Here is a 14,755-nt window from a genome sequence, read left to right on the forward strand (position 1 = left end):
AGGTCATAAGTGTACCACATTCTGATGTAGTAATTGCCACAACCTGTTTTTCACCTTTCCTTGCAATAACTTTATTAGGCCGTTGAACTGTTGTTAATCCTATGAAAATATTAAAGATTTGCTATCATTTATATTTTAATTAACCAGTTTCATCCATATTATATATATCACATGGTAGAAAGTTATTTTCCCTTGTGACAGTCAAATAATTAAAAAATAAATCAACCATTTTCATATTAAAATTGGTAGCCCTGGCTATACTTGTTGTAGCCTCTGGTGTTCTCAAAGAAATGGTTGGATTTCTTTTAATAAATGCTCCAACCCAGTCTTCACCAGCTGATTGAGTTATTTCACAAGATTTTGGTACTTGTAAACTATACCTCTTGGCCATTTGATAAGCTAAAACTCTAACCTAAATTTAAACATAAGACATTAAATTATTTATATATTAAGGCAATCTAATTAAAATCCTAATTCTTAAATTTTATTCTGAATTTATTTAATAATTAATATAATAAAATATATCATACATAATTAAACCTCTAATGTATAGGTAAGAACCAAAATATGTTTTAATGTATGATATAATTTAATGCTAAATCAATGAATAAATCATTTTAAAATTAATATACATGGCAGCATCATTTTATTTTAAATATATATCATACACACATAATTAAATCTTTAATATATAGGTAAGATATGATTTAATGCATGATATAATATATATAATGCTACATTGAATAAATCATTTTAAAATTAATATTAATACATGGCAGCATCATTTTAAAATTAATATATATACATGGCAGCATCATTTTATTTACATATATATCATACACACTTAAATAAATATCATTCTAATGTATAAGTTAAATTCTTACTTTAAAGTATTTTAAAATTAATAAAGATGTTTCATTAACATATAATGTAAATAATTTAAAAAATTTTTCTCAAGTTTATTATTATTTAACTAAAGAAATACCATGGCATAAATTTAAAGATTATAAAAAAAATCATTTTACAGAGATATATGATATAACAAAGGATTAAAATACTTGATTAGGGCATAATCCTGAAAATAATCTTGATCCTTTAATTAAATAATCTGTTAATTTAGCTTCTTGAATAGGAGAAAATACTGATCTGTAAAGATATCGCTCTTGAAAATCTTCATTTCTTTTGAACAATTTATTATACCTCTTAATGCTTAGTTTCTTAAATATATACTAATTTAAATATATAAATATACCTCCCATAACTTAAATTCGTATTCATGGTTATAACTGTCAAAGGTATCTTATATTTCAGCATTTGAAGAATACTTGCCTTTTGATTATCATTATTTTCTTTGTTAGTTTTTCTAATATATGTTCGAACCATTTTACAAAATCAGAACCAATATTTTAATGAATGTATGTAAAAGGAAAAGACGCACCCCGCTAATACCTTCCCCAGGTCCACAGGATCATTTAAAAATTAAATTTAGAATATTAAAATAACATAATGATTGTCAATATTTTTATATATGATAATATGGAGATTTTTTTATCATTTAGAATTTATATTAAGTCTGAACAACTTTTATAAAAAAAGTTATTCGTGAAAATGTAAAATTTAAAAAAGTTACTTTGGGTATGTTGAAACTTAAATTTGCATTTAAAATTTTTCATGAGCAATTTTGTCCGAAACAATTTTGGATCTACTTAAGCACCTTTATTATAATACATATTGGGCTTAAATTACAAATCTTAAACTTTATTAATTTTTAAATTATTTGAGAAGGAAATACCTACCCCGGGAACACACTATCCCCGGTCTCCCCTACAATATTTACTTATTAAATTTCTAATTTTCAATATAAAATATTTTAATGCTTATACTAGAGATCTAAAGTAGGCCCAGCTCATTCAGGCCGGGGTGGGTCGGGCTTTAGAAAATTTTTAAAATATATCTAAATTTATCAATTTTATGTTGAATTTTTTATGTAAAATAAAAATATGTGATTTTATTTATAGAAAGTAGACGCCAAATATCGTTTATTTTGAGTAATTATAAAAATTAATTTCTATATTTAAATAAATTTGGGGTGGGCCGGCAAAATTTTTTTAAAAAGATTTCGGGCCGGGCAGGGCAAAACTTTATAAATAAATTTGGGCCGGGCTTGAAAAATTAGACCCGATGCAGATCACTAGCTTATACAGGCATTGTTAAAAAATTATTATTATATTGCTTATTTCAAATTGATTATAATAAAAAACCATAATATTATTCTTCAAGTAAAACAAATTTAAAAACATTCCTTTAACGCTTTTTTTCTATAAGTATTTTTCGTAACTGTTGGGGGGGGGGGTTGATGTATAAACCTATTTTTAGCTATAATCTTGTTTATAATTTTTTTGAAATATTTCTGACAAGTTCAACGCCTTTCACTCGGGAAGGACAATCCAAACAGCTATTTTTCTGGAATTAGTAAAAAGTATCTGTAAAAGTCCATATTTAATATTTCAATTGTAAGCGTCCACTTTATTCATAAAAATATCTAATTAAGATCAAAAACTATTTAATAATATAAAACAGTCATCAAATATAATAATAATAATCATAAACTATCCGAAATATGAGTTGATTCCAACTTCCATGTCTTCTCCACCCCCAAAGGCACACAAAGAAATCTCCATTGTTGTTCACCAAAACCCCTTGTGATCACTCCTTTCAACTCCTATCCCCTAGGAAAAATTAATCCTCATGTTAGAAAATGACTGACATTTAGTATATTATATTAAATTTATTTCTTCTTTTTTTCAACGGCTACAACACGCCCACCCTTCACAAGCCCAGCGCCCCTCTCTCTCTGGTGGTATTGTATCGAACCGTTCATTTGAATTGTATCAACTCTCGGTACGCCTTGAAAACGTTCAGGGAATTTATCGAATCGTCTCCTTTTATGATGATCTAGAATATAATATCTTCGATATATTGCAATATATAATCGCTAAAAAAAATAACCATAATGACATTTACATCGTGGTATCCATATTTATAATCTATGGAACAGTAATATTGACAATATAATATACAAGCAAAACATAATAACTCTTCCTTCGGTCCTGTGAAAAAAACTACATCTTTTATAAATATCTCTTAAAATAGATAGAAAAATCCATTTTTAGGTATAAAAAATAATTGCGAAAATTTGCCGAACAAAGATTTTAACAAAATTACAAGGAATATGTATAGAAATAAATTTAATATTTTATAGGGAGGAAAAATATATAATACGTAGACAATAAAATACTTTTCATCTAGGAATTACTCAATATCCTAGGAAAAATATACCATTTCTATCTAACCCTGCCATCACAATTAGAACAAATTCACAGAATGTAGAATTCAAAGTAACAAAAATTGAGAATATAATGGGATATATGGTATATATGTAGAGAATTTTTAATATAACATTCACAATATAAAATAATCCGAGTTTTTTTTTAAAAAAAAATACATGTTCATAATATACATAGTAAAATGTGATGTACTATAAAATTATTAGAAAGATAAAAAAACAAATGTAACACACAAAAAAATTTTTAAAAAAAATAACTTTCTCAAGTATTTAAACTAACAATATTTCCATCTTAAGGCATACCCATCAACACATGGCTGTATAAAATTATTTTCTTTTTTGTATAATACATGCAAATAAAAATTTTTAAAAAATTTTATAATTAAAAAAATAAATATATTAAATATAAAGATTTCATAATTTAAAAAAAAAATCCATGCCAAATTTATATATATATCAAAAATATCAGACTTATACCAATATATTATATACCAAATTTATATATATCAAATTCATACATTAAATCAAAAATAATTAAATATATCATATGTGTAATTCACATTACACCATATTTCATAAAAATGGTTAATTACTTCAAAATAAATACCATTAACACACTCCCAAAAGATCCCTTCATAATATATCCACCTTCCCTTAATAAAATATCAACCTTAATTGAAACTGGATTACATTTACAATATAGTAACATTAATTAATAATAAACCATCCCATTATTTTTCCCACACTCACCTTGTATAGTGATTGGTAATTGCGTTGTGTTTACCCTAATGTACCTCTCATCCTGACGTCAACTGGCAACATTGTAAAAGTCCATATTTAATATTTCAATTGTAAACGTCCACTTTATTCATAAAAATATCTAATTAAGATCAAAAACTATTTAATAATATAAAACAGTCATCAAATATAATAATAATTATCATAAACTATCCGAAATATGCGATTCCAGCTTCCATGTCTTCTCCACCCCAAAAGGCACACAAAGAAAACTCCATTGTTGTTCACCAAAACCCCATGTGATCACTCCTTTCAACTCCTATCCCATAGGAAAAATTAATTCTCATGTCAGAAAATAACTATTTAGTATATTATATAAAATTTATTCTTTTTTTCAACGGCTACAACAGTATCTAAAGCATTTTTTTTTTAAACTTTATTAATTTCTTCATTTGAAACTTAAATTCTTTCACTTGGTGAACAATAATACAAGTGAATTATTACACGTGATTGTTATATTTTGGTTCATTTTGGACAATTTATCATTCTCTGTCCATTGATATAGAACAGTTTTTTGGTCGGACTTGAATATCCTATCTTTGGTTTTACCATTAATTGATTTAATAATCAATTTTAGAAATCAGGATAAGGGTAATTCGCGGTAGACCTGTGCCAGACAGTATCATCGGCGGAGCTTCTTTTTTTTAAAAAATTGGCTGGCGGCTGCATACCGATTTTGACGCCGCCACAAAAATCGGCGGCGGCGGCGCAGCGCCATTAAATATTTTTCTAACTGAAATTTTTTAATTAAAAATATAGACTTATTGGAAACACTTTTATAAAATATAATTTTTGCTTTATTATCCAAATTTCGAAATAATAACTATAATTTAACGATTTAGTTTTAATTATCATGTACAAATATTATTATATTTCGATTTATAAAACATAATGATGATCTTTTAGAGTTCAAAGTGAGACGCTTACTAAATGTGCTCGTAGCTAGAATACGCAGGACAATTCTAGCAAATATTAAAAGTTTAGGATGATCCAATGCTCATTAAATCGAAAACATTTTTTATCTCTAAATTATAGGCGAATATAATGAATAACATTTTTTTAGACTAGTTAAATAGTTTTGTTATTCCAGATTCCTGTGTGGAATGTTTGGTAGCTAATATCCTAAGATAATCGAATTCTGAAACAACTTCTTTTGTAGAGCTATAATCTTTATCAAGTTTTATTTGAGCATATATTACAAAAGACTTTGTCTGCCGCAACATTGGTTTTCATATTATTTGTGTCACTTTTTAATTAAGGATTCAAAATGTTTCCGTGCAAAAGAAGCTTTTGCTTGCAAGGATATATTTTGTTACAGGATTTTTTAAGCTGCATCCATTATAAATTTTAGTACTGCCATGTTTGTCTATGTTATATATAATGATAATAAAAAAAATATTAATTAAAATTTCATTTTTAATAAAAAAAAATAATTTATATTTTATATGATGAGGAGTCATGGATTGCATTAAGAAAATATTGTATTACTCCCTATATAATTGATAGTCTTATACAAAAGTTTAAAAGATCAATTCATTGAAACTCCAATTATAACTTATAACTATTGTCAGAAAATAAAACGAAATTAAAAAAAACAGAAATAGAAATGACAAACTAGAAAACTAAATAAAAATCACTATCAAAATTAAGCAAAAAATGCTAACAAAATATAGCAGAAAAACTTAACTGAAAATCAAAAATCACAAAACCCGAAACGTCAACCCTATTAAATCTTAATCAAAGCTAGAAATGTGATAACTTCTAAATACTAGTGGATTGTTAAATCGTAATTTTTATTAGTAATTTTTGTAAAAAAAAAATTAATCATATAAAAATCTTTTTTCATCAAAAACGATAAAAAAATCTAATTTGAAATGATTGACATTTCAAATATATAAAAAAAATATTATAATTTACGACAACTATCAGAATACAGATTATAAAATCTCACCTTTTTAAAATTTTTCTAATATAAATAATTTTAGGATTAACGTAGGAATAGGATTTATTAATAATAGCCTTTTCTATATTATTAATCTAATAACATATCTTATTACAAATCAAATGTTTTTATAGCATATAATAAAAAAATAAAATCGCATTTTTTAATTAATTTAAAATATATTTATTATTATTTTTCTTCTAATTATTATAAATAATATTTAAATATAATTTAAATAATAAAAAATATGTATCACTCCACACGCCGCTCGAATTTCTACATCTTCGACAGCGTTAAGAGGGCCGACACTTTTTTGGCAGCGGTGTAAGCATGGTCAATCATTTGATGTGGCGTATTTGCCCGGCGGCGCACAGGTCTAACCATAGGGCATTGAATATGATGCAATCTCTTTCATACCAATTTCGATGTGAGATAAGCCATTACTCTAACATATATTCAACAAAGTCTTTTTGATTTTTTATGTACATTTTTTGATAAACAATGACACTGCTTTATCAAATATTTAGACTCTGCGATATGTGCGAAATATCAATATCCTCAAAAATTTCTATTTTATAACTTATTTTACTGATTCTATTTCACCTATAATGCTTGAAATATTTATTGCTCATTTCTCAACATACTCTTAACCAGCTACGATTGAGATCTGTTCCGACAAGCAAGACTGGGAAACACAATAATGTAGCAGTTTACCTAAAAGTTTTTAAAAAATAGCGCTCTACCTTTCTTGAAAGGTAATGGTGGCTCGCTCAAAAATTAAAATAATTACCCATCCCTCCAGTTTCAATGAAGATCTTGCGTCACGCACCCCCCCCACCCCTCCACCTTCGTCCTTCTTAGTAGAAACCTCAGAGTGGCGCGATCACTTTGTAGTTTCTCCTTTTTTCCTTGTTTGTCAATTGCAATTTATAGAATATAAAAGGAAAGAAGAGTTGATAACCTTTTAAAATTTACTAAACTATCTAAAAAAAATTGAAGTTTCATATACACCATAAGTGTAGTAGTGATTTCAAATCTCGTACTTTGTTCGGCTTGCTAAGGTTAGAAATTTTTTTTTATAACTTTATTATAAAATATTATACAAAACATAAACTTAAATTAATTATAATTAAAACTCATTTTATTGTAAAAAAAAATCAAATATTAACTATTTGACATTTCGGTAAGAATGATAAATCTAATAATGATAATAAATATTTTTGATATATTATTATTATTATATTTCAGTCGTTACTTATTAATAGGTGCAAGCAACACACTTTATTGAAGAAAATTTGAAATCTTTAAGCTATAAATTTGGCATATTTTTATATTGGAAATATATTTTTGTTATAAACGGAAAAATAAAAACACATTCTACTAGATTCGCTATGCCTAAGTATTCTCTGGTCTTTTTATGATGAGATTTTTAAAAAAAAATTTAATTAATTTTCTCAGATTTAAATCTTGTTATTTTATTTTTAATATTTTTTTGGATAATCATAAATATTTTTTCCCATATTTAGCTTATTTTTTTTTAAAATTTAAAGAATTGTTTTATATTATTTTGAAAAAACTAAAAAATATCCGGGAACAATTTTCACTCTAGATATATAATATTTAATAGTAATAATTGTATCTTTTAGTTGTGATTAGTGTTGTTAAACGGCTCGGTTTGAGCCGATTTTTAAAAACAATTAACTCAACATTATAGCTAGGAAAATATTGTCTAAACCTCAAGATTTTGTTAATATATTTCTAGACCTTTGTTCCTTTTATAAGCAAAATCTTCAGGCCTAGGAATATTTTTTATGGATGAAATATTGAGATAGCCGTTTTTGAAAATTGGCTCAAAATGAGCCATTTAACAACACTAGTTGTGATATATAACATTTTTTTAGCTCCTTTATCAAAATAAACATGTATTAGATGGGATATTATGTATATATTAATTTTTAATAGTAATTGTTTTTCAAAATATATATCCGTTAAACAATCTCAGCACTACTTTTGCTATACTCACTCTATGAGAGGTTTTAATGTTTGAATATTGTTATCTTAAAACCTAAACATTAAGCAATAATTATAGACTATTTCGTAACAATTACCGTTTCCTATTTTTTCTTGGGATGTTGGGGAGGGGGGGGGGTAGACATTAATTAAAATTTGACGGGACTATATATTCAATATATTGTTATTTTATGTATGTGTTTTGGGTATTACTTTTATACTTAACTCTTCATCAGTTGGGTCAATAGAAGTCTTATATAATATTGCATAAAAATGGTAAATTTTTATGATCTTAAATCTTCAGAAGAACAAAATTTATCTTAGAATATTTATACAGAATTTCATTAATTTTTTCAGTAGTTTTAGTTATAAGCGTTTTGCGAGTGACATTGATGGGTGAATTTGACACCATAGTAAATCTAATTATACGAATATTTTTTGTATATCTACTATATGGAAATTTTATTTCATTTTATTGTGAAAATAAGAATTAACATTATGTAATATATAAAATTTGGAACATAAATTTTCTTTATCATCATCATTTTCGATTTAAGCAAGAATAAATTAAAATAGATAAAAAAAATTATAGATTTGAAGGTTTTTTAACCATAATATAAAATTAAAAAATAAATAGAAATGACAATATCAATTTATAATTTCGATCTAATAGACCCCTTTATGGAATTTAGGTCACCTTTATACAATAAAAAATATGACACAGGGGGAAAGGTGGAGTTAAACGGACATTTATATTTTATATATCATATCTTAACAAATTAAATTAATGTTCATTAAATTAAAGCATGATAATTATTATATATTTGTTCCAATAATAAATTTATACGAGTTATTTGCAGATGGCTGAAAATCTTTAAAAATATAAGAAATAAATTAATTTATACATTAGTCGTGCTTTACTTAAAATAACATATTAAAGCATTTTTAGTCCAAAATATTTATTCTTAATTAAAATAAGCATTTAAAAAAAAATTCTGGGTTGACTTAAGATGCCTTTAGGGTATAATATTACTTTATCCCTGGTTAGTTAAGATGATTTTATTTATAAACTGAATTTAATATTATGGACTATTGCATCAAAATTTTGTTCTCCGGACCCAAATTTTAAATAATAAGTCAGTGTTTTAGCCCGAATTTTATTGCTGAAATGTCTATAGTTTATTATATTTAAACACAATAAAAATTATAAAGGGACCTCTCTAATAATGAAATACATGCAATAAGTAGAAAAATGTTCTCAGGACTTCCAAAACTACAAAGATTGTAAATTGAATATATTATATTTACATATAAAATATCACCAGAAATGACATCTTGAGTTATAGCTTAAAAATAAATTCAAGTGATTTCTTATCATGGATTTAAATAATAATTTGTTATTTATTAGGATAGATTTGATTAAATGAAATTATATACTTGATAATTTATTCGATTTGAACTCTAAAATTTTATAATAATAAATATTTTAAGGAATTTTGCGGGAAACAACTTTCAAACAATTTTAAAAGGAACATTTGACGCCTTGCCCTCTTTAAAATGGATGTAAATAACTTTATTAACTTTGAATATTCTTTCTATCGCATAATTGATCATCATTTATAAAGAAATCTACCAAACAATAATCTAATATGCGATTGTAAACTTAAGTGGATTGTTAGCTGGATATCTCGAAATCGGATCAAGATTCCTACTAACATTGTCTGTGGTAATTATCCCAAAGCACTAAAAGGCAAAAGGATTAAAAAATTAAAGCGGAAAGAGCTTCATTGTAGTAAGGCTTTATTATTAAACAGAAATATTACATTTTGATTATTTCAAAACCATTATAGTATTATATAGCAGTATTTTACTTTTTAATGTTAAGATTTTTATATCTTATAACTGGGGTTACTGGAAATAATTTTATATTCATAAAACTCAAATATATTGAGTTATATTTCCTACTTGTCTAGTTATGTAATACAAAATTAAGTTTTTTCAATATTTTAAGTTTATTAGAATTTGTCCTTAAAAAAAACCGGACTAGAAAAAGCCAGGGTAAGTTGAAACACAGACCCGCCTAGATAAATTTTTATTAAAGTATAGGTACCTGTGTCTAAATACTATTTAAAGGTATATGTATTTATTTTTAGATACATTTTGATATAATTTAATTTTGCTTTTTTTATATTAAAAATAATGATATTTGAATTAAATTCATTTATTAATGTCCGAGTTTATTTCATCACAAAGACAAACCAGACAAATTTTATTTTACATAATGGATGATATAAACAGTAAATTTTATAATATAATTTATTTTATTTATATTAATTTAAATAATGTATTGATATAAATTTTAAGAATGTATTATTTTTTAAATTTAACAATTATTCATTATCATTTAATTATATATTTTGTATATGATGAATCAGAGACCTGCAGAGGTACTATTTGCACGGCCCGGGCCGGATTTTTTTAAAAAAAATTTCGATCCGGCCCATTTTTTTAAAAATATATTTTATTAATTTTTAATTTTATAGTTAATAATGGCGATTTAAAATATTTGTTTTTAAAATATATGGCCGACCGGGTATTTTAGAAATTTAGGCCCGTCTCGGGAATAAAAATACGGCCCGGCTCATATACCTAGGTCGAGCTTAGATTCAGGCCTGTACGTCTGTGATTTATTAAAATCGAATAATCATTCATTTAATTATATAATTGTATATAGATATTGTGAAAATTATATACTATAAAAACTACCCGTAGTACAACCAGAGTTGGGCAGGTCCGGAAAAAGAATCTAGATACACATACAGATTCCTTGTGAAAAAATGAATCTTAGATACAAATACTAGTATATTTTTCAAAATATCAAAAGGATACAAGATAAAGATACTTGTATCTTTTGCCTAATTAGAGTATTTTAAATACTAGATACTTTTAAATTATCATTACCAATTAAATTAGAATAGTTTATTAAATAAAGTTTTTATATTTATTTGTGAAGAACATAACATATGCATGTAATAAGAATGAATATTTACTATAATTAATAAAATATTTAATGATGAGTTAATTATAATAATCTGGCATTTAAATATTAGTAATAGCCCATTCTTAGCATAGATAGGGAAAGGAGACTGGTATTTTTAATGGGAGTTGAAATATTAATTTGAAAAGAGTATTTAAAATAGATTCATTATTTTATAAGATACTCAAATTTTTTAAATAATTTATCATTAGACCTTTGCCTTTTCGGCGTACTTAATATTGTGCCAAAACTAAATAACCTTTCAATTTGAGCTGATAAAATCATCATTTTCTTTATTAGATGTTAATTCTATTGGTGTTATAGTTTGAGCTTGATTATATACTAGCTATATTTAGGGCTTCTTTTATTTATATTTTGATTTTTTTTTATCATCTGACTCAATCCATATGTGCTTAAAATATGGATGTGATATTGATGTTTTCTTAAAAAATTTTGCCCTTACTATCTTGGGCAGCTTTTAATAAAGGCAGACAATATTGAAACTTAAATTTTAAGATAGTGCCCCTTTTAACCACACATAAATCTTTAATATGTTTAACAAAATTTGTATTTAAACCTTTATCATTTTTTGTATATAAATTTTTTTACATGAGTCTTTATTTTTATAAAATTTTAAAATTGGTATATGATTTTTTTATAATTTAAATTTCACTACCTTTTTCTTCACCACCATGAGTGTTAATCATCCTACAAATTAAAAAATATTACATAAAATTGGTAATGATATTCTATCGAGTGGCATTTATATATAAAATATAATCTTAACTTATTTCGTTTGGGTGTTGTTATTTTTTTATCTATAGTGTTGTGCAAATTCAAAACATTTCCATATTTTTTAATTCATTTGTAAATAAAATTATTTAACTTGTAAAAATTATAAGAATATATAAATATGTTATTTTAACAATTTTTTGCAAGTCAAATAATTTTATTTTCAAATAAATTAATAAATATGGAAATGTTTTGAATTAAATCTGCACAACACTGTATTTACCTTAATATGAGTTGTAAATTTTCCAGCTAATTTTGATTGTCATCATATTTAAAATATGGAGAAAAAAAATAAGGAAATTAATAAAAGATTCTCGAAGAATTAAGATATATATTGTGATATGTAAAATTTTAAACATGAATATTAAAAAGAATATGTATCTGTATCCTTTGTCAAGAAAATATAAATAAGAAGATACAAGATTCTAATAAAGGATCTTAGGTATAGATACTAGTATCTTATTAAAAATATCAAAAAGATACTGAGCATAAGATACAAAAGGATCTTGTATCATAAATACAAGTATTCGCGGTCTGCCCAACTCTGCTATTTAATAACTTACACAATTTAGCAACACAACTCTAAAACTAATAAATTTTCAACTCCAAATTTTATTCTCCAACTAAATATATAACTACAAAAAACAAAAATGTTAAAAAGTCATCATAATTATAAAATCTAGCCTCTTTTATACTTTTTTGGGACATAGAAATCACGAGTTCTACACGTGATATATAAAATCACGCGACTATTTAAAATATGATAAACAAAATAATTTTTTATAAATAAATAATTTTAAATAATAATATAACAAACATATCAGATGTGATATATCAGCTCAATAAATTTTTTTTTAGCTCACTTCGAAATTTGAATTTTAACAATATAATCAGATACATTCCTAAAAATTTATCATTATCTAGATATGTTTTTAGACGATATATCTTTCTATAAATCCTTTTCGACGATGTATCTGCATCTAGTCCTATTTGAAAAGTATCTTTTAACAACTATAAATTTTGATTGCAACTATTTATTTACACGTTATATAATAGAGTTGGTTAATAAAATTCAATATTTCTAATAAGATTAGTAAATTTGATTAAAATCAACACTTTTATTAAGTTTTATTAAATATATGGCCATGCTGCCTTGGCTACAACTCTATCTTTACCTCCTACATTTTAAACCAAGTAAAAAAATTAATGAATTGACGTATATATTCTAATTTTAACCCATATCAGACTTTAGCCTAGTTTTAGGAAAATATACTAACCCTCCCAGTGGCGTATCCAGGATTTTCTTATGGGGGGGGGGGAATTTTTAATAATAATTATATTTCTATTTTTGTATATTATTTACTAATTCTTGCTTATGGATATTACAAGCCTATTTTTTATTATTTCAAGTTAGGTATATTATATTTATCAGAGACCTGCAGGCCCGGCCCTAGGCCCGGACCGGGCCGGAATATACCCGGGCCGGGCCCTAAAAAATTTTTTTAAAATATATCCGGGCCAGGCCCGGCCTAAGATTGTTAAACCCGGGCCGGGCCCTAATATTTTTTATAAAAATTTTTACATTATGAGTTAATGGTTATAAGATTATATTATATTATAGTTATGATTAATATAATATTGGGTGATGGTTAACACTACCTAACACCTCGATCTAATTATTAACCTGCAAATTTATTCAAAGTATTAATATATTTTTTTATAATTCATATCTAAATTTTTACAACATATTTTACCAAAACAATCAAATAAAGGAATATCTTAAATAAGCCCCAATATTCAAGTATTATTAATATATTTTTTTATAATTCATATCTAAATTTTTAGAATATATTTTACCAAAACAATCAAATAAAGGAATATCACTTCTTGAAGTTTGTAATACCTTTCAAAGCGAAAAAGAAAAAATAAAATTGATTTTACTTAATATAAAGCATTTTTTAATTGAAATTTTGTTTTACACAAGTATCATTTTATTTCTCTTTTTCTCTGTCCCAAATTCAAGCAATTACATATATAGTCAGGGACAGATCGCAAGATGACGGAAAACTATATAAAAGATTATATTAAATTACAAGAGGCTCAGGAAGTAAATGAAATACCATCGACCAGTCAAATTACGACTGTTGTTAAACAAACTGAATCGTTTTATGACAAATGGGGCGATGGTAATTCAGGTAATATGTCAATACCGATGATGAATATTATAATTACATAAATAAAAAAATAGATGAAACATTTAAAGTGGATAATTTGTTAGAGTGGTGGGCGGTTCATCAAAGCGAATTTCCAATTTTAGCAAAATTGGCAATTCCTGCTTCAAGTGCAAGCTGTGAGCAGAATTTTTCCACTACGAGAATTCTTGAAGAAAGAAGAAGTAATCTTCAACCTGAAAAGATAGATATGCTTCTCTTTCTTCATGATAATTTGTGAATTTTTAATATCTTTCTTGAGTATAGGGTTTCGTCAATCATGCTGGTTTTTTACTTTGCAAACTGTCAAATATTTATTGCATTTATTTATTATATTTACCTTGAGTCATGAAAGTTTTTAATCCAACATTTTTCATTATTTTTTTTTACAATATTATATAATACAATTATCTTCTTTTGTTAAAAATTTATATTATAAAATAAATTAATATTGTGCAATTAGATTATATTTTCAAAATACTATTTATTATACATGCATTTTTTTAAATAGCGATTTATTTTTATTTTATAAATTAAATGGTAAATTAAATACAATATATTATATTCTCAAAATATTTTCCATTTTTATAAATTAAATATTAGTTTTATTTTTTTTAAAT

At 25.0% G+C, this 14,755-nt stretch overlaps 1 protein-coding gene across 2 annotated transcripts in view; it reads left to right on the top strand.

Annotated features, from left to right (window-relative positions):
- Positions 1-14,755, top strand: part of LOC135922837 (uncharacterized) — a 128,557-nt gene that overhangs the window by 85,243 nt on the left and 28,559 nt on the right. For both annotated transcript variants that reach the window (XM_065457324.1, XM_065457325.1), the window contains 3 exons: positions 9,309-9,380; positions 9,588-9,659; positions 9,722-9,888. In XM_065457324.1, coding sequence (XP_065313396.1) covers positions 9,309-9,380; positions 9,588-9,659; positions 9,722-9,888 — 311 coding nt within the window. The remainder of the gene's footprint in view (positions 1-9,308; positions 9,381-9,587; positions 9,660-9,721; positions 9,889-14,755) is intronic.

This window comes from Gordionus sp. m RMFG-2023, chromosome 1 (genome assembly GCF_954871325.1).
Source record: "Gordionus sp. m RMFG-2023 chromosome 1, tfGorSpeb1-WG-v2, whole genome shotgun sequence".
Lineage (NCBI taxonomy): Eukaryota > Metazoa > Nematomorpha > Gordioida > Chordodea > Parachordodidae > Gordionus > Gordionus sp. m RMFG-2023.